Source organism: Acipenser ruthenus, chromosome 15 (assembly GCF_902713425.1).
Source record: "Acipenser ruthenus chromosome 15, fAciRut3.2 maternal haplotype, whole genome shotgun sequence".
In the NCBI taxonomy this organism is placed as follows: Eukaryota; Metazoa; Chordata; class Actinopteri; order Acipenseriformes; family Acipenseridae; genus Acipenser; species Acipenser ruthenus.
Window position 1 is genome coordinate 32,051,303 of NC_081203.1, and position 27,108 is coordinate 32,078,410.

A 27,108-nucleotide genomic window follows, 5' to 3' on the forward strand; every position below is an offset into this window, starting at 1 on the left:
GCTTTTAGGTTATTCATCTCAAATTCTGACTACTGTTCTATTTAAATGTTAACCAATGCGTGGGTGTTTACCTTGTCCTGGTAGATTTTAAAATACAAACAGTGCGATACCAACCTTCATGCCATGGCATTGCTTTATTGTGCACGTTTACATTGCATGTTGCTTAAGTAGTGTATCTGTATGCTATACAGAAACTGCAGTTCAGTTACATATTCATACAGCAGATCCATTGTCAAACACCTCTTCACTTCTGATACTTATCACAATATTTACATTGATACTCCACAGTGGTTAAGCTGTTTACAGCACTGCTTTGGATGGGTAGAAATTACACAAGACTTTAAAAGATGAAAAAGCAAGTCAGAGGCTGTTCCAGAACAGACATTTGTAAAATGCAATTGTATAGCTCATATGGAAAATATCCATGAAACAGTCTTTTATATAAAAGCATTAACTATTTGCTATATTTAGAAGTGCTCTGTTCTCTTGCACAAAAGTGTTATAGTTATTGCATCAATCCCCTGACATTGATATTACTAGGAACACAGGGACTGACCTCTGTAGAAACTACTCTACATTCCCATTCTTTTGATTTTACCTCTGACACCCACTTCTCTTCAGAGGACCCAGTCCTCCCAATAAATAAACAGCACCCAAACTTACTATCTGGCACAAAATAATCTATTCCTCTTCATATTCTTTTTAAACATTTTTATTTTAAATCCAGCTTTAATACATATTGCAATCACTCACCAATTGTCTACCTTCCTCAAGGTCACCCAATCAAACATGCATCAATTCATTCTTTCCTGCCTTTGCTATAGCTTACCCGGAGATCAAAGAGAGACTCCATGTCTTGCATTAGCAAGTCGATCCTCCAACGTACTTAGCTTCAGAACATTACATTTTGAGAATAATGAGCCGTGTTTAACATGCTTACTTGGCTTTACACTAAAACCATTAAATAGCAATACTGTGTTAAGACTACCTTACCCCTCTTTTCTAAGTCACAAAAGCCCTAAACTTCACCTGCACAGTCCTGTTTCTTTTACACCAATCAGGGCAGTCTCTGTGTTCCTTTGAGAGAATCTGGGCAGTATTTAAAAGCAAAATTCTTTCATTCTGGGGTTTCAGTAAAACAGCACTGAAACCAGACAGACACCTAATGCAGCAGAACAAACACAACTCTTCAAAGTCTGGTCTGCCTAATGCTGAAGCACTGCTTCAACTGAACGGATTCTGTATATGTTTTAAAAACAAAACAAAAAAACACCTACATATGCTTGCCAGAAACTTTAGTGTTCAAAACAAAACCTGCAATGAGAAGTTCTTTGTGATTTATAAAGTGATTTGTTTTAAAACACTGCCCATGGTCAGGAGAACAGCACCACTTTGTTGAAAATGACAGCAGCTATTTTGTTTCCTGGCGAGATGTTTCTTGAAGAGAATGTCTCCAGTGTGTGCTCTTTACAATTCCAGTTATTTCAATGACAATTGCAGTCGTTTCTGACGCTACTTGGATTTTATGCCAGGGAACGTTGTCTCTGCTTTATTCTTGGGTACAGCTGCAAAAAAAACAAAACAAAAAAACATTTGATGAATGGGTAAAGCCATGCTGTCTAAAAAGTCAACTCTTAAGCGTTGCAGCTTTGAGTTAAGAAACAAAAACAATGTGGCTTTCAGTTACCGTTCGTTGCATCCTTTAAGATGTGTAAAAAAAAACAAAAAAAAAATTGTGATGCCTGGCATCAATTAAATAAGCTTAATGACTTGACTCAAAATTCCAAGTTGTAAGTCTTATTGTTTTTTTTCTTCTTAACCTTCAAAAGAACACCTCATCCACAAGCTTTACTCTTCAACAGAACACACCAAAATAGGATCAGAAATGGTCAGGCAGCCACAGAAATATAACTCACAACTGCTCCATGTGGATTCTGAATTGTAATGTGTGTGTGTGTGTGTGTATATATATATATATAGATAGATAGATAGATAGATAGATAGATCGATCTCTATGATGCTGAGATGCTAGTTTCATAAGGTATTTAAAAAAAAAAAAAACAGTTCACACAACAAAAACATCAATATCATGGCAAACGCTAACTATGTAGGGCAGTATTGGCCAGCAACTGTACCCACTTTAACTCAGTAGAGGCTAAACAAATATAATACACAGCACTCACCCCTAACAGATTGCGAGGGACATAGCCTTCCTTGTCATTGAGGCGCCCCCACCACCACTCGGTCTCACTGTCATCTTTGCGCCTCAGAATGGTGATGGCATCTCCTTCCCGGAAAGAGAGCTCGTCATTGTTCTGGGCTTCGTATTGCCACAGTGCGTACACTGTGCCTTTGTTCATCACTCCCATCTTTTCCTGTACTCCTGAGAGGAGCAGAGCAACATCAAAACAACGCTTTAAAAGAGACTGCGCTTGCAAACCATGCACGACGGATATATGAAAATGATTATTGCACAATTAAATAATCTCGGGTTTAGCTGTAGGAAGGGTGATTTTTAAGTTATGACTTGATTTGAAGGGTTATCAGAGATTGTAAAAAACTACTTTTTGCATGAATCATATACATTACCTCAGGGGCTATTGCTAATGTTACTGGCAGTAGAAAGTGCTCCCTGAGGCTGTAACATCAGTCTGAAACGCACTAATAAAAGGCCTCTGGTGTCCACTTTCCTACCAGAACAAAAAAGGGACTTCAGTTCAAATTTCTTGACAGTTGCGTTAAGCCTACCATAGAGGAACTGGGAGCACTGGATGTAGCCCTCCTCCATCTCCTCACACTTGTCTGCAGCCGTTTCCACGTCACTAATAGTCGAAGCAAAAATCGCTGCTCCAGATTCAACCAGCAGCTTGCAGAGGTGAACACTGTTACAAGAAGCAGCGCAGTGCAATGGTGTCCTGGAAGAAAATCAAGCAATTCAAACTAAACCTCTGTCCTACCTAGTACCTGGTACTCAGACAAAAGCCATCAAACCCCTGTATTTAGCTTTTTTACAAAAAAAATAATGTTTTTAGTTGCATGCCCACTGTAACTATTTATGTATTCATATGTTGTATCTAATCTTCAAACTCCTCCAGTTTAACAAACGTGTCAAAAAAAACAACCCATTGCATTCATCATAAAACACACACAAAAAAAATAAGTCAGTTGTAGAGTTTTCCCAACGCTAACTGGAAACCAACTGTTAGTGGGCATAATTCTTCTCATTGTGCACTAAATGCATGGTTTAGTCAAATGAATGGTCTTTTCTTAACCAAAACATATATTAAGTTGTCAAGTGAACTGAAATGAATACCTGTCTGCTTTTTGTTCATAATGGCCAGTGTGCGCTGCTCTGTCTAACATATAATTATTTGTTCCAATTTTAAAGTCTAGGGAATGTATTTCTCTACCTTTGGGAAAACATTTTCTTCAACACGGACATTTAGATTTAAAGTATTTTCATGGATCATACAACAGAATAGCAGTAAAACAGTTTCAACAGGCTCATATTTTTCCCCATACAGTTTGTCTGGTGTACATACACAGTATGTGTATTATTTGACGCACAGGCTTTCTGTATTGAGACAAAAACTCACCATCCATCACTGTCAGCAGCATTGACATTTACTCCAAAATCCAGCAGGAATTTCACAATGTGATGATGACCCGCACACACTGCATTGTGTAGTGGAGTTATACCTTCATCATTAGGGGTGCTGGGGTTTTCAACCTGGGAAGAGCACAGCAACTACGAGTTAAAAGAAGAAGTGTTCAGAGAAGACCAAGCCCACTGGATAAATGCACACAATCAGGGCCTGTCCCCAGTGTTAACACTAAACACTGCAAACCTGTGAAGAGATCCAGGAGAAATATCTCCACTCAATACAGCCGACCAGCTAGCCCGCCGGTCCTGTATCATTTGTGTGACTCATCTCCATATAACACACTGAAAATATTGTAATTAGTTACAGTAATGTTGACTTTTTGCAATTAAACTTAGTGCCAAAAGAGTTAAATCATCAATAGCAAGTAATCGTATATTGCTCAATTTTTTTTTTTGAATAGTTTCAATTGTGATTGCAGGACTTTACCTCATAGATAATTCTTTGCACCAAGTCGAATTCCCCTTCCAAGGAAGCATCAAGGAGAAGAGCCAGGGGATTGAATTTCACCCTCAGTCCGTGGCCAGTGCGCTCAGAATTGGGCTTCTTTAAATTGGTACGCTTTACCTGCAGTTCCAATTAGGGGGTAGAGTTTAAAAGCAGTTTCATAGAAAGCAAAACAAACTTACACCAGAAGGCTGTTTCAAGCTCTATAATACTAATCTGTTTTACGGGCACTGAAGTTAATAAGTATGATGGGGGGGGGGGGGGGGGGGGGGGGGGGAGGATGGTGCTCACTATAAACCTCTTTATTACTTTTCTAGGGGTTGACCAGGCAGTGTCAATGCGTTGTTCACTCACAGGGGGCTGTGGCGGGAGTCCCGGGGGCGGGGGAAGGTCATCAGCCTCCTCCGGAGAGCTGACCTCGGGGATGGGGCTGGGCAGCTGCTCGGGGACTGTGGCGGGGTTGTTGTTACTGTCTTCGGTGGTGCCGGCGGGCTGGTTGGCATCGTCAGTGGTCAGCTCCTCCGTGGGAGGTGAAAGCAGATCGTTGTCGTTGGCGTCCGAAGAGGGGAGCTGTGACTCCGGGGAGGGGGAGGGGGAGGGGAGCTGGCTGGCGGGCGGCAGGATGACTGCGGTAGGCTCCGGCAGGTTCCCGTTGTCCACGTCAGCCAGCACCCCTCCCATGTAGTCGGGCGTTGTGGTGGGCTGGTAGAAGGGGGTGCCGGTGCTCTCCATGCCCCCTGCCAGCGTGTTGAAGCGCTGGTAGAGCAGCTTCTGGATGTTGGGCCCGCTGGGTCCCTCAGGCTCCGTGATGGAGCTGCGCTTCTTCAGCGGCCGTGGGGCATTGGCCAGCTTTTTCCGCAGAAACTCCAGGTCGGCATCGCTCTGGTAGCGCATGGGGGAGTGCACGATGGGGGTGAGCTTGGTGGGGCTGAGCGGCCGGTGGATGTTGTCCACGCTGTGGTTCCCCTCTCCGGGGGGAGGAGGGGGCGGGTTCTCCAGCTCAATCTCCTGGTCAACACCGTCCTCCTGAGACGGAGGCTGAGGTGAGGGGTAGGGCGGCCCTTGAAGGAAAGGCAGTGGCGACGGGGGGGCCGAACTGGGTGCCAACACTGGTTTTCCATAAACTGCAGAAGAATGAACAAGATGGACAAAGTGAGCGAGAGACATGACCATGGTTTGTTCAGCAAAAAAATAAATTAAAAACATTTATTCTGAATAATACAAAAGATTGACTGTTTCATAAAATGAAGCACGTGCTTCCATCCTGTGCTACCTTACCTTGCCAGCCCTATATAACTTGATTGCATTGGCAAAGTGCTTTGATGGATTCCTTACAAGTCGCAAAATGCTGCGATGAATACGCTTTAAGATTCTTATTATTAGTACAATTGACACAGTTTCTACAATCCCAGCTGTGGTATGGATACAAATGGATCTAGGTTATTCCCTTTGAGCTGTTCCAGATAAAAGCAATATATCAAAACCAAACACACATTTATCTCCATACCTGCTTTGACTGCTGGTACTTTGCTTAAGGTGCTGTAGATGTTCTGCTGATGGCTCTTTGGTGGCGTAGCTTGCTGAAGGTACATGGAGTATATAGAGCTGGAATTGACTGTCTGGGGACCTTTCCTTGGAGACTGAGGCCGGGAGCCCTTGTCTGTAAGGAAAGGTCTGACCGCCACAGCTAGCGGAGGATCAGGTCTGTTGTCCCCGGGTGGGAACACGGGCGAGCTGCCTGGCTGGTAGGAGGGGCTCGGCGGCACCGAGATTCTGTGCTGAATCTGCTGAGAAGACCCAGGCAAAGACCCGGACCCGGGCTGGTAGACGGTCGCAGACGGTCCCGGAGGGCCGGGTCTCTGCCAGTTGGGCGGGTTCGAGCCGGGTCTCGGCAGACTGGCGTCCTTTCTTCTTTCCAGAGAGCTTGTAGAACCGGCCCCCGTTAGGACAGGACTGGGGTAGGTCCCGTAATTCTGTTGCAGCTGTTTAGATACGTTAGGCACATATGGTGGTACCTTTCCAGGATCTATACCCTACAAATGAATGACAACCACAACTGGCATGGATATATAAATATATTCAAACAAATATATTTATATTTAAAATTAATATTTGTATTTATTATTATAAATTATGATGTTGGTACATCTTGAAAATAATGCAGATTCACATTGTATTCTGGAGTGGTAACACTTTCCAATACAGTACATATCATTTATTTAGTGTAGCGATGTTCTTTCAAGAAATATTTGCAATTATGAAATACTTAATAGTACAAAACGTTAGCAAAGCAGGAGTAGAAATGGAAGTGAATAGAAGCTGCCTACCTTCTCGCTGGCTTGTGTGCTGGGTACAGGCGGACTCTGCCCAGCTTTGAGAGCCGTGTCCATACTGGACTCCTTCCAGTCAACGTGTGATCCTTTCATTGTGGAGAGGGACCCCTGCTTGTTAAGGGTGGGCCAGTTTGCATCATTAGCTAAACGAAAGAGACAAACATTTATTCGTTTTATAAAATCATTGTTCTTTCAAGACAATTTCTGACAGGAACACGTTGTAACTTAAGTGAAATCTTGTCAACAGGCTGACCCTCATTTCTCCCCAACTCAACAATTGATTTACTTTTCATAAGCTTAACTGTATAAATCGTCATTAAAGCAGAATTAACCCGATTGCATGCAGATAGAAGAAGCCTATTTATGGTCTTGTTGCCAAGGGAGGACCCACTTCATCTAGTATGTTCCATGAAAAAGACTTAACAGATCTTTATGCATTTAATTAAATACAAATGATTCATTTGAATTTAATAAACCATAGCCTGAATAAACTGTTATAGAGAGTCATTAAATTAGAAATATTCTTGCAATTCATAGCCAATTCAAAGGCTAGATTTGACTCATCATTCTACAGAAGTACAAAACCAGCATTAAGTTGCTCAATATGTTATGTATTGCTTAGGGTTTTGACTCAAGATTATTTAAAAAGGCAGCAAATGTTTTCCACATGATTGAAACTTTTTCTGATTGTGAATCTTTCCTTGTGCTGCAAACACGGTACTGCAGATAAGCTTCCACTAACATGGTTGTTGATGAACAGGTTTGAATTACTGATTAATAAGAAATAAATGATTGCAAACACACACACACACACACACTAATGAGTACAGATTGCATTAATTCAGTAAGATAAATCAGAATCTAAAAACACAGCCAATATGCCTAAACAAATCTTTTTCTTACTGCAAGCACAATTTACATTTTCATAGTAATAGATTTATTAATGATTCCTTGCTTGTTTTTTCTAACCCAGCAGCCTAACTAATAAAGCACGTGTGTATTTGAAGACATGTTGCTTACAGTGTACCAATTAGAGGTAAGATGGCAATTACCACTCTGCTTATTAAACTTTCATGCAAAAGGGGGAGGAGGCTGATTTCGTATCAAAGAGGGCAGCAGCAGTGCATCTGATTACTGTGCTCCTCTTGTATAGAATTGTGATTTTCAATCACATGCGCAACACCACACCACACAAGAGTACCATTTGACAAGTCTTATGCCATTAAATCCAACTATATTTCCTTAGTACTATAAACTACAAATACATAAAGCCAAATTTTCTAAAGCCAGGCAGAATAAATTAACTCCATAACCACTGGACAGTAACCCTAAGAAACATTACAGGTCCATTGTCTATCTGTACACATGTACTATTGAATGCTGCCTCCTTTTTGCTTCCTGTATTTAGTAGTCGTGTTTTAAAGGTGGGCAACATTCCTTAAACAAACTAAGAATGAAATCGTCGTACATCACAAAGCATATCTAAAGCAGTGTTTGAGTTTCTATTAGAAGAACGTCAAACTAAAAAAAAACACCACCACTGAACCACGACGTGTGTGCCCACTCCGGTTGGGGTACAGCATCCCAGCACTAGGAGGCCATGGAGTCTCCTCATGAAACACACGTGGTCCTTGAGTCACGTTTTTTAAACACCTGCAAGCTCTGGCCCATTTAAAGAAATCTTTTCTTCAGTAAAACAGTTCTGTGCTGTCCACCACAACAGAGATTTCCTTGGATTACCCTCAAGGAAGAAGCTAACTGTATGTGCCACAACGCAATTAAAACTACTGGAAATGTTATGTCATTTATTAATATGCTACTATACATAAGAAAGTCAAACACAAAAGCAGCACATTATCTTTATGGGTAAAGAGGCGGCCTTGCAGGGATGTTTGGCGAGTTACAGAAACATTCACAAACAGTGTTGTTTAAGAGTTGACAGTAAAGCATCAAAATGCAGTTAGCAAGTCTCTTTTCTTCCCAGCTGATATTGCCCACAGCAAACCAAGCAATAAGACAGGAAGGAATGCTTAAACTGGACATGCTGGAGCTGTGTGTTACTGTGGCACACTGATCTGGTTTTGACTTGCTGTGTGAATGTGGAAGCAAGTTAGTGAGTGACAGACTCAGCACATTACTATGATTAAACTTTCCAAATGGAAATGTGACTGCATTTCAGAGCACACTCCGAATGAAAAAAAAAAAAACAGAAAAGGATTGTAAAGTGAACCTTATCAGCAAAAATTCAGGAACAAACAAGACAAGGCAGATTTATTACGGTTTGCCGGAAACTACCAGTAACCTAATCCCTATATCATCAAGGCTAGTCATTTAAAAAACTGTTACAGTGCTACCATACTGCATAATAACTTATTCACTCTGAATAAAACACAAATGATTTCCCATATGCTTTTTGAGGGGGGGTGGGATTTGGTGCTTGGTGCTAGCAACCCCCTGCCCAGACTCTCAGCAGCTTTTATTGCAAGCAGTCTGAATCTGTTTCTTGGTTTGTTTGTTATGCCTGATAAAGGTTCATTTCCCCTTACACCCAGATGTGAACCTGCAGACTCACAGGACAGTGTGTCAGACAGAGAAGAGGATGCCATGTGGGTATATCTGTGATCTGGAGACTGCAGAGATGCAGTGGGAGTTGACAAGACAGGATCCACTATGATGTCTAAATCAGAAACCTTCCAGGTACCTGGAGATTTTTTCAACCATCGACCGTCTGTCTCTGCATGAGATAAGCCATGGCAGAGCCAGCAGTCCAAAAAAAAAAAAAAGAATAGAAAAGAAAAAGAAAAAAGGACAGGAGGAAAATAAATAATAAAGAGATATAAAAATACAATGAAAAACACAGCAAGAACAGACAATGACAATACAAAAAACAGCATGGAACAAGAGGAATACTGTAGGCAGAAATCGAACATTATTTCAAGCTTTAAAATATGAAGTTACTACACAGGGACAGTCATCCCATTACACCGTACACAGTATCCAACTGCAAGCTTCTATTATAATGAGAACAAACGCTTTTATGATTAACTGTCTTTGAAAAAATCCTTAATTACTGTACATCATGATGAGCTGAAGGTATCCACCTTTAATTACAGGTATTGCACACTTATTTCATGAGAACAAGTTTCACAGTAGTGTGGAAACCGAAATGCAATGACGGTAAATACACCAGCCCGCGTTACAATACAATGAGAAACAGGGTGTGCCTGGGGATCAAAGGTATGTTCAGACACTTGTGTTTACCAGCAATTCTATTTCACCCATTGACAGGCCAGTGTGATCCTGAGACTCTTGGATATTTATTCTGTAACTATAATGAAGAACTCCATGAATCTCTCCGAATGTTTTTACTCAGTGTTACAATGTCAGTACATTCTCTGGATGTACTATGTCAGTACATCCTCTGTTCTCTGCAGTGCCTTTCCATGTGACTGCTGTTTGTTCACCATCTGCAGTAGTTGGACATACCCCTGTATTTGCTGTTTTATACCAATCACATGTTCCATTGCTTCACTCTACCCTAAGGCTCTATTGGCAGACATGCAGGTTAGATGGATGCTCTTTTGAATGACCTAAATTTTATATGTCCAACTCTCATCTGCCAGATTGCAATTCAAACATGGAACTCAAAATGGGGGTAAATGTGCAATGCATGTACATTGCTATAGCTGTATTTACCTCCTAAGCAGTCACTTATAATGAAAGAATAGTGTAGATAAGATAACCAATACATACACATTCCATTACCACAAACTGTCTTGCAATCTCAAATAAATATTCCTGGTGTAAATCTAGATTTAAATACACTGCCATTTCATAGCCTTGGTTTTAGAAGAAATACAAGATTATATATGGATGTAACCTAAACAGATAGCTACATTTCTTGGGAGAGAAACACATACACACTAAGATTGTGTCACAAATTTAGTCAGGTGCATGCATTTAGCTAAATATATAAATAAACAAATTAAACAAGCGAAACTAAATAGCAGATCAAAGAGTACAGAAGAGCAATAGGCCTCTGAAGAAGCGTCAGGACTTACCTGACTTTGATCTGGCATGGCTAGTGCTGCCCGAGACAGTGAGGGACTGCGGCTTGACCGGGTCTCCTGGAATGTGATAGCTCCCCTCGGGTCTGCCAGGAGCAGGGACTTGGATATAAGGCCCTACGGCCGCCACACGGCCTGAATGAGCAGGGACTGGCTGAGGAGAGGGTATCCCGTTAATCCGATTTAACTATAGGAAGAAGAGAAAGCCAGGATGAACTGAACAGCATGCATAGAGGAAGTCAAAAACAAAAAGGGAACAAAATCAACAAAAGAAAGGACAACAAAACTGAATGGAATGAAAAAACTTCATCCTGATTACCAGTATTAGTGTATTCATAATAATAGGTGCAAAAGCTAGTTTACAGTCATAAAACTACACAGTGTGGGTCCAGAACCCACACAATTTACTTATGTCAACTTATTAAATGCAATTATTTTCCCGCAGAGCGCTGTCTAAATTCAATCAAATCCCACTGAACAACAATAGCTTTTAGTCCTCATGGTTGTTGCAACAGTTGTAACAGCACATTTACTAATGGAACGGGTAGAATTGAAACCTCCTCAAATTACTAACCACATAGAGCTGAAGAATGTATCCTGACCCCTGAATACACTTAATTAAGATACCTATCTAGTTTCACAAAGCTCAATATATTAAGGAGACAGTATCGTAGAGGGACAGAAAATGTTTTTAAGGAATATTAAACCCAGCTCTTGAATGATCTGATCTTACAGGGATGTTTTCTTTTTGACGTGCCTCAGCTTTTTTCTTGTAGAGCCGGTCCCTCAGCTCGTTGACGCGCTTGTCCATCATGGACACCTCCATGTTGCGCTTGTTCAGAGCCTCCTTCTGGTGCTGAAGCTTGCTATTCTGCTCCTGGTTCAGCTTGTTGCGGATCTGAGCACCACAAAAATCCATACATGCCAAGTCACTCAAACGGCTCCATTTATACCTAAATGCTTCCGATTTTTAAAGTTCATAAAAATAAGAAGCTACTGAGCTGCTACACCTCAACTGTTTTTGCCCAATATGGCTATTTGGGATTAATACAAACTGATCAATTTATTACAAATCCCCTTCCAATACATAATCTTTTACTGTATAATTTTTGAGGCTACTTCACCTGGAAATAACAGTACAGCATAGAGTACATTTAAGATGTTACGATTAAAAAATCTTGTGTTACTTACAGCGTACTTGAGTAATACTGATAAATATTCCCTGGACTGCAACCCTAAAGCGTTCCCATCTCCTGAGCAGCAGCGCTGTACTGTACCTGCAGCTCCTGGTAGAGCTTCTTCAGCTCCAGTGCTGCGGCCCCCGTCACCTGCCCATTGAATGACTGGAATCCACTCAGCTTCCCTTTCCTGAGGTCCTCCAGCTGCTGGCTCAGCTGGTCCACCTTCAGCACGGCCGACTGTAGCTCGAGCTGCTTCTCCTGAAACATGGCGTTAATGTGCTCCACTTCCGCTGCTGTCAAAAACAGAATTAGAATGCAACATGGAACAGCTAAAAAAAACACTGGATTCTAGTGCTTTGATAATAATCTAAGGTCAATATTGATAACTGAGACGCAAAAAGGATAAAAATCAGTAAGCACAATGTTTGGACATTTTGCTTGGTCTGTCTGCCAAGAGCATTTACCGAAACACCTTTGAACGACAGCAGCTTTTTGTCATCATGGTTTGCACGCTCATGTTTCTATAGTGAATTCATATATTCCTACAAAAACTGTAACCTGCCCAGCCCAATTCTCTGTGCAAATCCTGATAACCACTAACAAAATACAGTATTGTGTCAAAGGGTTGAAACACAATAGATACGAGATTAGGACCAAGCAGCTGACAAAACAAACTTTTTAGGAGGGTAAAAAGTTTAAAACTTTGATGTTCTATCTCTTAAAGCTGCAGAATCTCTATTAACATGCACTGTCTGTACAGATCTCCTTCAGTATCTAGTAGCATTGGCTTTTAAATACACCAGGCTTCCCTACAGCCAGTACCTCTCCTTCCGCATCCTGAACATAAATACCTGGACAACACTGCATTTTAGTTTTCAAATTACAATTCCCAGGTATTTCTGGATGCACAAACCTTGCTACATAAAGTTATATGATCTTTCAAAAACATTAGGCACAAACAAAAATACACACACGGAGATGAGATTAAGAATAGAACACGCCGAGACCTCATAGGCTAGAGGAAGGATCTGAATCAAAGTAAAACAAAGAGCTGCAGGGATTATGAGTAATGCTGGGATTGTACTCAGCACAGCTGTAGCTACCCCCTTTCCCCTTAGAGGTCTGGGGAAAAAAAATAAAAAGCCCTTTTCATGAAACACTTTTATGCTTCCCAGCACAGCTCAGTAAGCCATGCTGAAACTGTATACAGTACTTTACTAGTTCAGTAATAAATACTATTCCATACCCTCTATTTGCCATTCTGCTTGATCTTTCTGGCATTTTATAACCTGCTGGGATAGGAGGGATGTAAAACAGCAGCACACTCCCCTCCAGCAGTTGTGTTTCGATGTCTGCTCTCGAGATCAGTGTTTGCTAGCTAAGCTACCCCAGCAGAAGACATCATGCCATCACAAAACTACAGTCTCAAAAATCGCAAACTTTACCCCCCCCACCCCTTCAAGATAAACTGCACTGAATTTCTCGTCCATGTCTCAAGACTGAAATGTTTGTGTTCAATAGAACAGTGTACGTACACAGATTGCCATTCATGACTTTGCTATAATCCACTTGTCCTCTCATCGCTCTGATCTTCTTCAGTTTGGCCTCTTGGTTTTCGACTCTTTCTTTCAGCTTCTGAAGCTTCTCACTCTCTGAAATGGACTGCTGCTGCCGCCGCTCCTGCTGTTTCAAGTACCGAAGACGTTGTTCCTGGAATATAAAAAGGGAGTAGAGTGATCCTGATTGATAATGTCATATTGCGTCTACAAGGTTCACAGTAATTCACCATGCAAACAAATTTCGGAAATAAACCCAAATTATAACCCAAAATAACCATTTACTTCTGCTAATCCAACAAAGGTCTACATATGTCAATGCAGAACCCAAAATACCAATCAACAAACTGTCTCACAAGTTAAGGCTAGCCGGTCGTCCGATGTAAAATCATACCAATAAAAAAAAACAAAAAAAAACTCTCCAAACCAAATATAAATCCAGGAAACATACTTCATAAAAGTTCAAAAGTTTTCCCTGCCAAACATTAAAATGCACAAACTAGAAAAAAAAAACACCTTCACAAAAAGCTTTGTTATGCTTACCCTTTGTGCTTCACGTACACACTACGCACTTCAGACTGAGCCACTAACTCTCAATACATCCACTCTACTTCCTGCCAATCTGATTTCCTGCTGCTTGCAACCCTTTCCTGCTGTTGTAAAATGGATCCCAACCCTCCATGACTACATTTCCCCAAAAAAACAAACACTGGGAAGCACAGGATTTAACCCTCCCAAGATAAGAAAAAAAACTCAGTGAACGAATAAGAATACATTAAGTTAAGCAATCAATCAATCAATCAATAATAATTGGTTTGGATTTTAAGGTTAATGAAAAGTGCCCAATGTTAAATTGGTATTTTAATGATTTTTCATCCAAAACTTTCTAAAAAGTCTGCTCAAAAACAGCTAATAAAACAAACTGTCTCATCAAATCTAAACAGCAGTAATTGATTATACCGTACTAAGCATTTACACCACCTTAATCATATGTGACCATGTGTTAATATTAATTCCTGTATTAATAAAATGATGCAGCAATGGTGTAGTAATGGGACGCTGGAAGTAGTGTGTATCTGAATTGGTTATGGGAACACATTGTTCAGCCGTGGATCTGGAAGCCGGAAGCAGTTCCTTTGTCAGAGTCGTCATCTACTTAATATGATCACTGGGAACAACAGCTACACCCTCTCGAATCAACAGATCCCAAAACGTATCCCCTGGGGTATTTAAAGTCTTCCAGGGAATGTTTTCTTAGGAAAAATTTGTTCGATCTACGAATCACACATTGCTGTCATCTAAAAGTATCTGAATGGTGGTCTCCAAGAAAAGTGAATATTGACAGCCATGTTGCTGTATGCTTTTGTGAGATTTCAAAAAATGATTCCCTGCTATAAGCTCCAATCATCAAGTAAAAATATCTTACAATTCACATATTCTTTTTAAGTTAACAAAGAAACTGTACAGTAAGGCAAATGGGGGAGGGGGGGTGAGAGCTGGTCCAAAACTGCCCTTCAAAAATCTCTTGCAGAAAGATGTGTTCTAACAGTAATTTGATAAAGCAATATACACCGTTATTGCTTCCAGTTCCTTGCACTCTTGGCTCTGGTTTTAGCGGAGAAGACTCCCCAGTGTGATGACTGGCTTCAATTCAATTCTGAACCACCCCCTGTGGATGTAATCCATCAGCACAGTAATAACAGAGACACAAAAGCAATCTCAACTGGGAAATACCTACAACACAAAAAGTACATAGCAGTGAACTTCTACCCGCTGTCAAGCTACAATTATCCATGCCTGGTTCTTGATCCAAACTGATATTTTCTATGTAAATAATTCATAATTAGACAACATACCTTAGCAACGAGCATCTGCTGCTGAGCCTCAATCTGCTGCTGTTGCCTTGTGGCCATTTCCTGGAGCTCTGAAAGAGTGAGCTCCGCACGAGGATTCCCAACCTGTGCACAGCAGAGAAGGCAAGACATGTCATTACCTTCCAGGACTGCTTGGGATCTGAAGCCATTGGACTGTACCACTTTACCACAACATCATGCTGTGCTGCACAGGGTCACTATCAATGTGGAGAGACACTAAACAAACCCGATAGGCAGTAATTTCGATAGAATTCATTTAAATGACTCGTACCAAGCTAAATTCTTCTACAGCAGTTTATGTGGCCGAAATTGCAAAGCAAGGATTGTTTTCTTTATGCGTATTTCGTTCTGTGCCAAAGGCCTTGTCACGCTGCCAAACAAAACTGCATGAAAAGTGTGACTGTTTATCTAAGACTGCAACCAAGATTGGAACGATTTGTGTTTTAATGCAGTTTAGAATAGCTGGTAATGCTTAAACATCAGTTTGTGAAAACAACTACCCAGTTCAGAGCACATGTCTTGTTTGGTATTCCGGTAACTTTGTTTCATTAATAACAAGTTAGCATGAAAATACCTTTCAATTCAAGGACATCTGGCAGCAAAATTCCCCACGCCGTGGGAGTTAGAGACCAAAGGAATTCCAGAACTCAGCTATGCTGAACAGCAGTACAATCATAAGGTTCAGTCTGCCCAGCTACAGAATTCAAAATGTGTTCTTACAGCATGTATGTAGGATCATTTGGATCAAATGTACAAGGTATTTGTACATCACACAGTTAGGTACCTGTAATACTTCATTAGTTATTTTTTTGCATGAATGAAACAGCTCTCTACTCAAGATGTAGATCTCTGTGTGAAGTCACTAAAGCACAGAGTAAATTCGTTGTGTCAATATAAACATATCTCAGTACATCTCCCTGTGTCACCAGTGACTTTCCAATTCATAACATCAAGCTGATGCTGCTGTTCTGAAACTGGAAATGCCATTATTCCCTTGACAGGAAATCCCAGGATTTACTTATCTCCTGTCATTGTGTGGCAACGAGCACAAGTCCTTTATGCAAGACAAATGGAACGCTCCCAGAAACTGTGACTAGAGCAGCACAATGACTGCCACATTTCAAAGAGGACCGCAGGTTTCAGCTTAATACAACAGTTCTCTTTAAATGTAGAACACCCCCAGTACAGTATTACAAAATATATGTACAGCGCGGACGAGCACGTTAACCTAAAAAACACTTTCATACCACTCCCCTGTAATAAAACAAATCTACGCAACCAAACAATGACCTGGTTCACATCACTCTTACCTCCAGCTGGATAACAGATTGCAATACCAGATTTCATCACCAAGCTTACTGTATAGAACGGCTGGTAAATCCAGAGGGTGATTGTCATTTGTAACCCTTTAAGCTGCTCTGAAGAATGGAACTTCCAAAAAAGGATAAAGAAGAGAACTCATGTTTTGGTGCTTCCTTTTATCCACATTGCATTCAAATTAGGCAATGCATCTGCTTCCGAAAATCACAGAATAAACTTTCCCAACACGTAACAATTAAACCTTGTGGCGTGGGAGTACATTATGTGATTTGCCAATGAGCCAAAACATTCAAAAGTAGAGAAGTAGGACCAGCTATGTTTGAAAGCACCCCAGCAAAGCATACCATCCCCATTAAAACAATGAGACACTATAGAACGAAGGGGAAATGATCCCCAACACTCTCTAGACTGTGTTAAGACTGTGTGGGATGTTGAAAGTGAAAAGACAGGAGCTGCCTTTAACTGAAGACTTATTACTTTTAATCTGCTGACCACATTCGTTTTCATTAACTTCACCATGGCAACTGCTTTTTAAAAAAACTGTTCAATATAAATCACTGAAGTATTACCTGCCAAAAACTCTAGAGTAATGAAATCCTCCTAATAAAATTACTGTGCAAACTCGCAATGCAAAATATGAAGTTATTCACATTTCTTTATTACCGTTTTATCATGGACAGGCTTGATATAAATTAAGCAACGAGGACACATTATTGCTGTACAGTAAACAACATCACTCACAACCAACAGCAGCACTCAGGGAGGCACCGAGCGCTTCATTTAAAGCCCAGGTTTAGGTCTGTTTTGATATCATGCGCCTACACTAATTATCATGAATTGTCACGTGAATACATGAATACCTTGTCTAGCATTAGTTCTTATACGTGTAAATCTGTGGGGGGAGATATCACAAGGGTCATGTTATCTTGAATTTATTTATAAAAATGATTATGAACAAATCACAGCTTTAGCATTAAGTCTATCAGCCCTACCGTATAACATTTTGACAACTGCTAAACTCTTCATTACAATACAGGACTTAGTTTTTCAGATTGGACAACGCATACCAACTTTTTTATAGCCTTGAGCTTTGTTTTGCATTGCAGATGTTCTCACATCTACTGTAAAACTTTAAGCTCCCAACACACAACACACACTGTACTTGTGTTACATACCGACATCATGTACAGCTGCGCTTTGTGCTGTAATGCATGGATAACTCTGTGCCTTCAGCTAAATGTGTTTACAGCTCATCTAATGGAGAGACGCTCTACTGTTTGTCTGGGCAAAGGTAAATACATTGTTTGGCCATCTTTTTTATTTTTCTGTGGTCTATTAAGACCAAGCACAGCAAAACAACTGAAAATCAGTGTATGGTCACCCCACAGCATTTGTCTGATCACCGCATTGTACTGCTGAACCAATTAAAAAAAAAAAAAAAAAAAAAAAAAACAGCTTAAAAAAGTATAATGCTTTACCTTATGTAACAAACAGTGCAACAACACAGGAATATAATAGGTCATTGTTTCGTTAGTTTTTTGTATTGATAAGAATGGATGCTTGTTGAGCATAGAATGTCACTTTTATCAAGGGAGGAATTTATATTAAAAAAAGGTTTAGCTTTATGATTTCAATCAATTTGTTCAAATATGTTGAGTTTACTTTGATTAAAAAATTAAACTGCTGATTTAATATCTCCCAGACTGCCAATCTGTATGTAAAACAGGTTATGCTGACAGATTTGCCAGTTCCTAAACTAACATATAAACCATTTGAGACTAAATGTTACACTGCTTTAGCATGAACTGTCAAAACATCAAATGCATAAAGAGAGCACAATTAAACTAGTTCCTAAAAAGTTACTTAATTAAAAAGATATTCGAAAGCTGCCACCCTTTTGTACGGCTACTGCTCTTCACGTGTTTGACAGATAGCTACGCTGGCTGCACAATAAAATGCAACGACAAGAACACAATTAACTAGAGCGGCTCTTATCAAAACAGACCTGCTGTGCGTCTTCCCATGTAATTCTGCAAGATCGCACCTTCATTCTGCTGCATTGTCCTTCAGTTGTAAATTCATGTACGGCCTCTACATGCTTCCACTCCATTTTCCCTGTTGCAGCTCCATTCAGCTCGCAGCTGTTCATAGTGTTCTGATGAGCCAGGTCAGCAGATGTGTCCAAAGTAAATTACCATGGTCTCGTATTCAATATGCTCTCCTGCAGGCCGCACTCCCACTTACAACTAAATGCAGTTTGTTTTCTTGTTCTTTCCACCCCAGTCCTGCATCAATATGAAAAGCCGTCCCTCTGCACTCATCAGCAATCAGTGACCAGAAAAGGCTAGTGGATTTCGCCAGCAGTCAGAGACCTAATCAAGGCGAGACCAAGCCAGCTGTCAGCTCTAATCAGCTTGATGCATTGCACTTTTCATTTTTAGCAGAAAAGGTTTACTGTAACGTTTTGTACTTCCAAGTACAGAATGCAGTTAAAAAAAAAACATTTAAAAGAGAGAGGCAATCTACATGAAAAAAATGATATCTTAGTAAAAGCAACAAACAAAAAACAGAAAGAGTATAGAATGTTCTGTCCAATCTGACACTGGTGTTTGCAACTCTGTTTCCATGAATTTCACTGAAATGCACCTCAGCCCAAACCACGCACAGATGGTTTCTTGTCATAGGTTCAGGCTGTGCACAGCTGTGTGTGAAACTATTTGCTGTAGCTTAGGAACAGGTACCATTAATACGGGCCAGATGTTAATTCAGCAATTTAAATGTTTTAACATTTTAGCTAGTGTTAGCCAACCCCAGCTCCACCACATGAAATCTCTTAACTCCGTGCAGGTTTGTGGCTGAAATTGCTGTGCATTGTGCTCCTCTCTTTGCCCTTCAGTGCATTCCGATAACATGCCAAGCTAAATGTTTTCTCAGTAGATAAAATAAAACAAGCATTCTTCAGTAACGAGACTGCCAGCTGCATCTGCTATGAAACAAACAACAATGGAAAAGCTACAGTGCAAACCAAGAGCAACGTGAGAAAATCGACAGGACAGTACAGTACCCACTCTACAACTACACTATAGCACACAGTGACGCCTATTCAATACAGCAACTAAAACATATCCTTCTGGCACCCCCACCCATACTATCCCCCTCCCAAGGCCAACACCCACAAATCAGTAGGTGTCTGGAGCACCAAATAAAACCATAGGCCACAGAGACATCAGACGTAAGACACAGCAATTTATGCAATAAAGTAGTGACAGCTATTTTGCTCACTATTAACTATACTTGGTAATCCATGTACAGTGTACAAGAAAGTCTCCATTATGTCTTCCAGTGTATCAGCCGTGACAAACTCCTTTTAAAAACACCCCATTAGCTATATCCTGCAAACACAGGCGTGCAGTTTACTGCCCGTAACCTTTACAGAGGACCTTACCCACCTAGCTTCCACTAAACCAACACAGTTGAGCAAATAGTTGGCTGGGTCAGATAGGGGGCAAACATTACTGGGGAACTCATTACCAGCAGCACTTAAACTCAACTGTCAAATTAAAATAACCATCTCCAATTATCTTTAACGGTTGCTTTTAAGATACCAGGTATTTTCCCTCAGATAAATAAATTGATAAAAACAGCTACATACCTATTAAAAGTTAAGTTTATTCACATTAGGTGCATTTGAAAAAAAAATACAAAGAGTGCTTGCTCTTTATGCTGTAGTCTGGCTCCATAGAGAAGAGAATGTGCTATTTGTTCAACCATATAACGAGAATGCAAGCACTAGTGGAATGGCATTACAGGACAAATGGGTTCCGAGGTACAAAATGCAGCCTTATTTTAGTACCGTGATTCGTGCCTCCACTCCTTTGCTGCTTTGTGTTAGGATTTTATTTACCATAGAACAGTACCTAACCTCTTTAAATAGAGGTAAATGCAGGGGCAAGAGTGGCTACTGGCCCTTCCGAGTCATTTGTGGATTTGCAAAATGTAGCCACATGTTAGAACTACATACTATACGGAATCCAAACAAGGTTTCTGTTACAGAAATTGCAGAAACCTATAATAGGCAACTGCAGAACACAGGGTGTGTTACCTGCTTAAACACTATGGAGACAACCTCATTCGTACAAAACATAACTTAAGAGACCTATAATTACCTACTCTACAACGCGTTTCATTCTCTGCTTGGCCAACAAAGATCCAATAATAAAATGTTCCTGTAAAGTTTCTAAGCAAAATATGTTTGTTTCATTGTAGCCATCTGTTTAGCTCCATTAGGAATGCATGGAAAAATTAATTCATAAAACTTGTTTCAATCCCATTTCGGAAGCTTGCTATTTTACAAGCTTGTTTTTTCATCTCCGTGCTTTCTGTCCCAACCAAGGTTTTGTAAAAGTATCAATTTTGAAAAGAAGAACTCTCCTTCTAAGAACCAACAATTAAAATAATGACAGAGTGTTATATTGATGTTAGCGATTTTCAACAACCTACAGTACAAATCAAGTCCAACATCAATGTCCGATTGCAAAAGAAATCAATACAGTGCATGCTTATGCATGCGCTCCTGCTGTTGTGGCGAGATGCTATTTTAATTGTAATCAAATAATAGTGGTTATTGATTAATTATGGTTCAACAAAGAAATAGCTGAATGAACATAAATAACTAATTACATTTATATATATACTTTTTCAGAAACGTTATCCTCTAAAACAAAATGAGATATTCTTGGAAAAAGAAGAAAGTTGTTTCCTGCTGAAAAAACACTAAATTTGATAATACTGAACATGCTATTCACATAAATAAAACACCCACAGTGTATTCATGTGTCAATGATTTTTAATAAACCAAAATACAACACAGTAAAGCATGTAGTTGGCTGGGTCAGACAGGGGGCAAACAGATAGGGGGCAAACATATTTTGTAACTTACCGACTTAAGCTGTTCACGTATGTACATACATACATACATACATAAGTAAACATGAACATCCATTAAAAATTATAATTCATTGAATTCTGCTGCAGACGTGTACACATACAGCATGTGTGTATTCAAATAGCTTGCTAGAACAGTAACAGTAATTATATGTAAGGATTTGATCCTGAATTGTAAATAAGACGATGCCATTGCTTGACATCATGCAAATCAATCACACTTTTTTTTTAGCTAACAAGGTTAAGAGTTAATCATTCTTTAAAACTCATTTTTTATAGTCCTTCAGGCACATATTCCTGTCTCTGTGACTCTTACAGTAAAGAGCCCACATTGCTTACAACAGAGGATTTCAGGAGCTTATTTATTTCCACAGGACTTTGTAAACACAACTGAAACTTTGTTACAAATAATATGCTAATAAACCACATTCAGATAAAGATAATTGGTGACTTGAAAAATGTTGAAAAGAATTGGAAAGCATTCATGCAATTCTTTCAAGATCAGAACAAACCACAACTTTCCCCTGAAAACATAAAAATGTAAAATACATAAAGCAGCACAACGCATTGGTGTTCACTTCAAAAGAAATGCAAACATAGCAATGTTATTTACAGAAGTACAAATAAATATAACACCCAGAAAAAAAAGAACACAAAACTGTCTTGTTCTACAAACAGCTACAACAATATTATGCATTGCAACAGCAGACAAAATATTTCTATAGTTAGTCATGAACTTACCTCTATTAGCAAAAATTCTGACAGGTTACCCTTTATTTTTTTGCCAGTGCTGTACGCTGAACATTTCCCCACATTCAAAGACTGCTAAATAATAACTGAACGTGCAGTGCTGCCGTGCTCAAAAGCCCTGTGTTGGCAAGTCACAGGACAATGATGACTATAAGCTTCTTACTACGTTATGTCACAAAATTGTTGTAATCCTCAAAATGATAGACTAACGCCAGGGCCGGATGACGAAGTGCTCTTTGGGTTAACCACGTTAATTACTCATCAACTGGAGAAACAACAATAAAAATAGTATTATATTAACAGTCAGAGCAACAGAGGATTATATTGATATTGACATATCTGTTAACCATACCGCTTCCAAGGGCCAGAAAGCTCCAAGCCTGCTGTATTGCAATGGGGAAAACATGCTAAAACAGTTGTCTCCTCTCCAGAAGATGTGATCGAGAGCAAAACTCTGGTTCTAGTGCTAGTTTTTCAAGCCTAGAGACATCAACCTTCATTCAGGTCTCCAAGCAGCAGGCGCCCCAGAGTACAGTTTTGGATTTGCACAGACACACTCCGGACCAATGAGCAAACAAAATAATAAAAGATGGCAAAGAGGGTCCGGGAAATGAATGGTCCAGAATAAAAAAGGGTCAAAGATATTGTGGATAATAAAATAGACCCAAGGGGCATCAGACATCTGGCCCAGGAAACACAACAGATGGATGACGAAAACAGAATGGTGGCCTAGGCCTTGAATATCAGAAAACCCCAGAGATAAGACCAGGAGATGGTGTGCAAGTGCACTGGGAATGGAGGGTCACCAATCCAATCCACTCCTAAGAAAAAGGGGTTATGCATTCTTAAAAATTATTAACAGCGTCCCTATTCCTGGCACACTCCCCAATATTGCTTTATTGTATTAAAAAAAATAGCCGGTCACAGTGCACAAGATTCTCATTCCACTCATTCAACTGCATACAAATACCTTATTTATTATTTTAAAGATTCTTAAGCCAATTTATAAATGTATATATAGCTCAGTAGTTTGTGTTGTTCAGTAACTATTGTGTGTGTTCAGTGTATTGTGTGTGGGTGAGTGCTTCTCTCTTGATTTTTTACATACCCCGTTTTCACAGTGCTTGTCTGCAGGCATGTTTACTCCATTTCTTCTGTTCAGTTGATCTTGCGCTTGTTGGCCACCTAAAAACAGTGACTCTAATTAAAAATTCTAGCTTCTTTAAAAAGCAGAACAGTTTGCATGAATATTAACATCTGTGGGATTTGATAGAGCAGAACTAATTTTCTCCAGGGCTTTAAACTCCACAGTTTAAATCAGTGGAACTGTTACAGTCATTTCATACATTTGGTTGTATAACAGTCTTTGTTGTTCCACTCTGTTTGAGATGATCTCCAGGTTTGTAGATGGGAGTCATTGAGGGGTTATCAAGATCCATCCATACTATAACCAACACAGTGAAAACCTCTTCTTGTAATCATGTTCTCCTTCATTTGAATAGACAGGTTTTTTTTTTTAAATGAACCAGCAATTGTATTTAGAAAAGATCAAATTACTTTAAATTAAAAATAATCTAAATAAGTTGGTTCACCAGTTGAGTGAGATAAACATGTTGTTCATGTGTACTACCATTAGCAGAAAGCATGGAGTAATCCAATTATAGGACTCTCATTTCTTTCAGCACTAGAAAATTGCCATGCTTTCGATATTACTTCATTAGTTTTGACAAATAAGCAGTGATGTAATCCACTACAGCAACCCAAACCTCAGGATATGCAAACAATACCACTGGTTATAATGTGCCCTGTTTTTCATTATTTTAATCTGGCCACTCTGTTTAGCTATAACAGATCTATTGACTTGGACGGCTATCGGGTTGGATTGGAATTTGAAGTAAAAAGTGACTCATGTGGGGAGAACGGTTCATTTAAAAATAGCTACAGGTTCCCATTCGAATCATTTTAGTCATTTTGGCAACAGGTACAATAATCCCCTTCGGAACCATGTTTAAAATAGATTATCCTGTTCCTTAAATTGTGCTAAGGGTGTAAAAATATCAGCTCCTTGTTATCGGAGTCATCCTACGAGAAAACAAAAGAGGTGCTGTATAATTTAAGATCTGACAGTGTGAATTCAAACTGAATCTCCGCAGACTATAATCATTTTCTGTCTGTTGAGCTTTTTTGACACCTCATTCCAAGCCGATCCATGAGCACTGAATCGTTCACATTTTTAAACAGCAGTGATAAACATCACAGCTTGAACACACACAATAGTTTAGCCACCATGCTCCAAACTAACAGCCTGAACAAGAAACAGCTTTAATGAGGACGGGTTCAAAAACACCACCATGTGATTCGAGTAATGCAAGTCAGAACCTGATGTTTAAAAACATCTCATTTTTGCCATACCACGAGTCTATAAAAAGACTTGCATCTGATCCAAAAGTAAAAGGAGTGAGTTTATTCTCACATAATGGTTTTGCCGACTAATGTATTGCTGTGTCTCCTAGTAATTTAATTATACATTACAGTACATTCACACAGGATTAATTTCAGGAGCGCAGTTTGTTTTTTCAGATACAAAAGGAACCGGTTTGGTTTGTATTCTTTCAATATCAGCTTTTGCTCTCCCTCTCCAAGTTAAGCCACATAATTATTTCAGGGTTCTACTTGTTGCAGAATTTTTTTTATTGTTTCAAAAGTAAAACTTCCAGTTTTAGAAAATTCAATGGCAAGCGTTTCAACAAGCAGTCTTTTTCAATCTTCTGGTGGAAATGTTTGTCATTGAATTTACGTGAAAACAGGACAACATTTATTTTATTTTTTTTCCATACATTTATACACTATCTCAGACTGGGACCTAGGAGTCCTGTGAGGTTCCAACATAACTCCCGTCAGCATAAGTTAACATACGTTAAGATAAGACGGGACCTTATCACACCAAGACTGAAAGGGTTAAGAAATGTGCATGAATCCAGCAAAGCCACTGCCATCTCTATTATTCACCTACCCTGCTCACTGCTCTCTGCTGGAGACTCCTCATGTCGCAGAAAAAACGTCACTTCTTGTCTCCGAGGGCCCCATTTCTGCAGATGTTCGTACATCATGTGATCGACAGGTATCGCTCGCTCTGTCAGGGAAAAGCCTACTGTTAGTTTGCCTTGTCTAACTATCTCGACAGTCTTTAGATGAAGAATCATAAAGCATGAATGAACAGCAGGGCTTTACGCAGGTTCTCTACTCCCCAGCTTCCATGCAAAATACATTCCTGTGTTTAGAAAACATTTCAGACCCATACTGCGTGAGAACATGTATTTACAAGCTGTAACAATCAAAAATACCATACGCTTTACCCTATGGGTTTCTTCAGCATTTCATTACGTTTCTTAATATAAAATATAAAGCACAACAAAGGCAGTACTGTACTTGGGACAGGAAGAAGCAACTAGTTTAAAGTGCAAACACAATGACAACATGGCAGAATAGCAGTGGCATTTATAGGGAGCGCAAAGAACAAACAGCATGAATCCGGCAAAGTTTGATCAAAATACTACAGTTATTAAAATAGCCTTAGGGAGAAACAAACCAACTTTACAACATCTGCTGCTCCTTTTTTGTTAATATGGACAATATGCAACCCAGGTACCCTGAACGACAGGAGTAAGAACTTTGAAAGACATTATGGATTCTTAGTGTTGCAGTTGTGATTTGTTTGCGTTTGCACACACTTCTACAGCAATACCTGTGTTTATACTGTAGCTTATCTCAACTAAGCAGCCCCCTGCTCTTATCAAGCATAAAAACCACAGAAATGACTTTGTATTCAATATAAATTGTCTAAATGATGAATGCACAGTCATCCTTCTTCAAGAGGTCCTCTATGAGTTACATTCTTGGTGGGTGGTTACTGTAGATCTGTGTGCTTTCCAGTATGAATAAAAACTTTTGGGAGCACATACATGCTGTTTTGAAGTCAAATGGTGGTCACACCAAATATTGATTTGATGTAGATTTTTCTTCTGTTCACTCACTTTGCATTTTGTTAATTAATAAATATAAACTATTAACATGTCTATTTTTGAAAGCATTCTTACTTTACAGCATTTTTTCACACCTGCCTAAAACTTTTGCACAGTACTGTATATTAAAAAATCATGCACGAATTTAACAACAATACTTACCTACTTTTTGCTGGAATGTAATAACCCCAGCAGCAGGATCTGCTTTCTCATCTGAACTAACAACTTTTTTCTGCGAAACAGGCAGGTTGGACTTGGAAGAGACCCTGCACTCACAAGTGTTGATCTTTGCATTTCATCCCATTAGTGGCAAACTAGACATTATCTCAAAGCACACCAGTGAGTCATTTCCTATTACTGTACTGCCAAGAGCGCAATGGATAGGGGCTGCAAAAACACCCACAAGAAACACCAGCATGGCACACAGTGAGATCACAGCATGATCTTTTATGGATACTCTCCTGTCGGCTCCAGAATAAGACAGGTGACTCATATGACTGGGAAATGGGTCTTGTTTTGAATTCTTTATAAATCGGTTGTCAACTTAATAATTAGCAAGCTGGATAACCCACCCCAACCTCATGTAATAAACACGGACACCTAAAAAAAAAACTAAAAAAAAACTGGGACAATACATTTCTTTTGTTGTTGGAGATTGGGGAGTTGAATTAGATTAAATAATCTACTGCTGTGTACGATATGTCAACAGAAGTAAACAAGCAAAAACATAAATGTATTTTCTGAATACAAAAGAAAGATTGAAAACTTTATAGATTAAAAACTCTTCCAGATTTACTCAATAAGAATAAAAGAAAAATGAAGGGTCTTAAATTTCACATGTTAATACAAGAAATTCCACAACTGAGCACAGAGCTCGCCAGATGGCTGCAGGGTAAAGCATTCCAACAGTGTGGTTTATTGATTCGAGATACACCTAGAACTGACAGGACAG

The 27,108-nt window shown here is 39.6% G+C and overlaps 1 protein-coding gene across 13 annotated transcripts in view; it reads right to left on the reverse strand.

Moving 5' to 3' along the window:
* Window positions 1–115: 115 nt before the first annotated feature.
* LOC117417015 (apoptosis-stimulating of p53 protein 1) overlaps window positions 116–27,108 on the reverse strand; it is a 44,151-nt gene continuing 17,158 nt past the window's right edge. For 2 of the 13 annotated variants that reach the window (XM_034905718.2, XM_034905720.2), the window contains exons 3-18: window positions 25,148–25,267; window positions 23,243–23,319; window positions 15,103–15,204; window positions 13,226–13,400; window positions 11,787–11,983; window positions 11,243–11,407; window positions 10,504–10,696; window positions 9,015–9,176; window positions 6,437–6,585; window positions 5,617–6,142; window positions 4,464–5,233; window positions 4,092–4,229; window positions 3,597–3,748; window positions 2,749–2,915; window positions 2,184–2,383; window positions 116–1,565 (exon numbers count right to left, since the gene is read on the reverse strand). In XM_034905718.2, the coding sequence (XP_034761609.2) occupies window positions 1,524–1,565; window positions 2,184–2,383; window positions 2,749–2,915; window positions 3,597–3,748; window positions 4,092–4,229; window positions 4,464–5,233; window positions 5,617–6,142; window positions 6,437–6,585; window positions 9,015–9,176; window positions 10,504–10,696; window positions 11,243–11,407; window positions 11,787–11,983; window positions 13,226–13,400; window positions 15,103–15,204; window positions 23,243–23,319; window positions 25,148–25,267 (3,335 nt within the window). In that variant the 3' untranslated portion in view covers window positions 116–1,523. Of the gene's footprint in view, window positions 1,566–2,183; window positions 2,384–2,748; window positions 2,916–3,596; window positions 3,749–4,091; window positions 4,230–4,463; window positions 5,234–5,616; window positions 6,143–6,436; window positions 6,586–9,014; window positions 9,177–10,503; window positions 10,697–11,242; window positions 11,408–11,786; window positions 11,984–13,225; window positions 13,401–15,102; window positions 15,205–16,430; window positions 17,838–18,445; window positions 19,536–22,125; window positions 23,194–23,242; window positions 23,320–25,147; window positions 25,268–27,108 lie in introns of those variants that run through there. The other 11 variants (XM_058987951.1, XM_058987959.1, XM_058987953.1 and 8 more) reach the window with 11 other exon arrangements.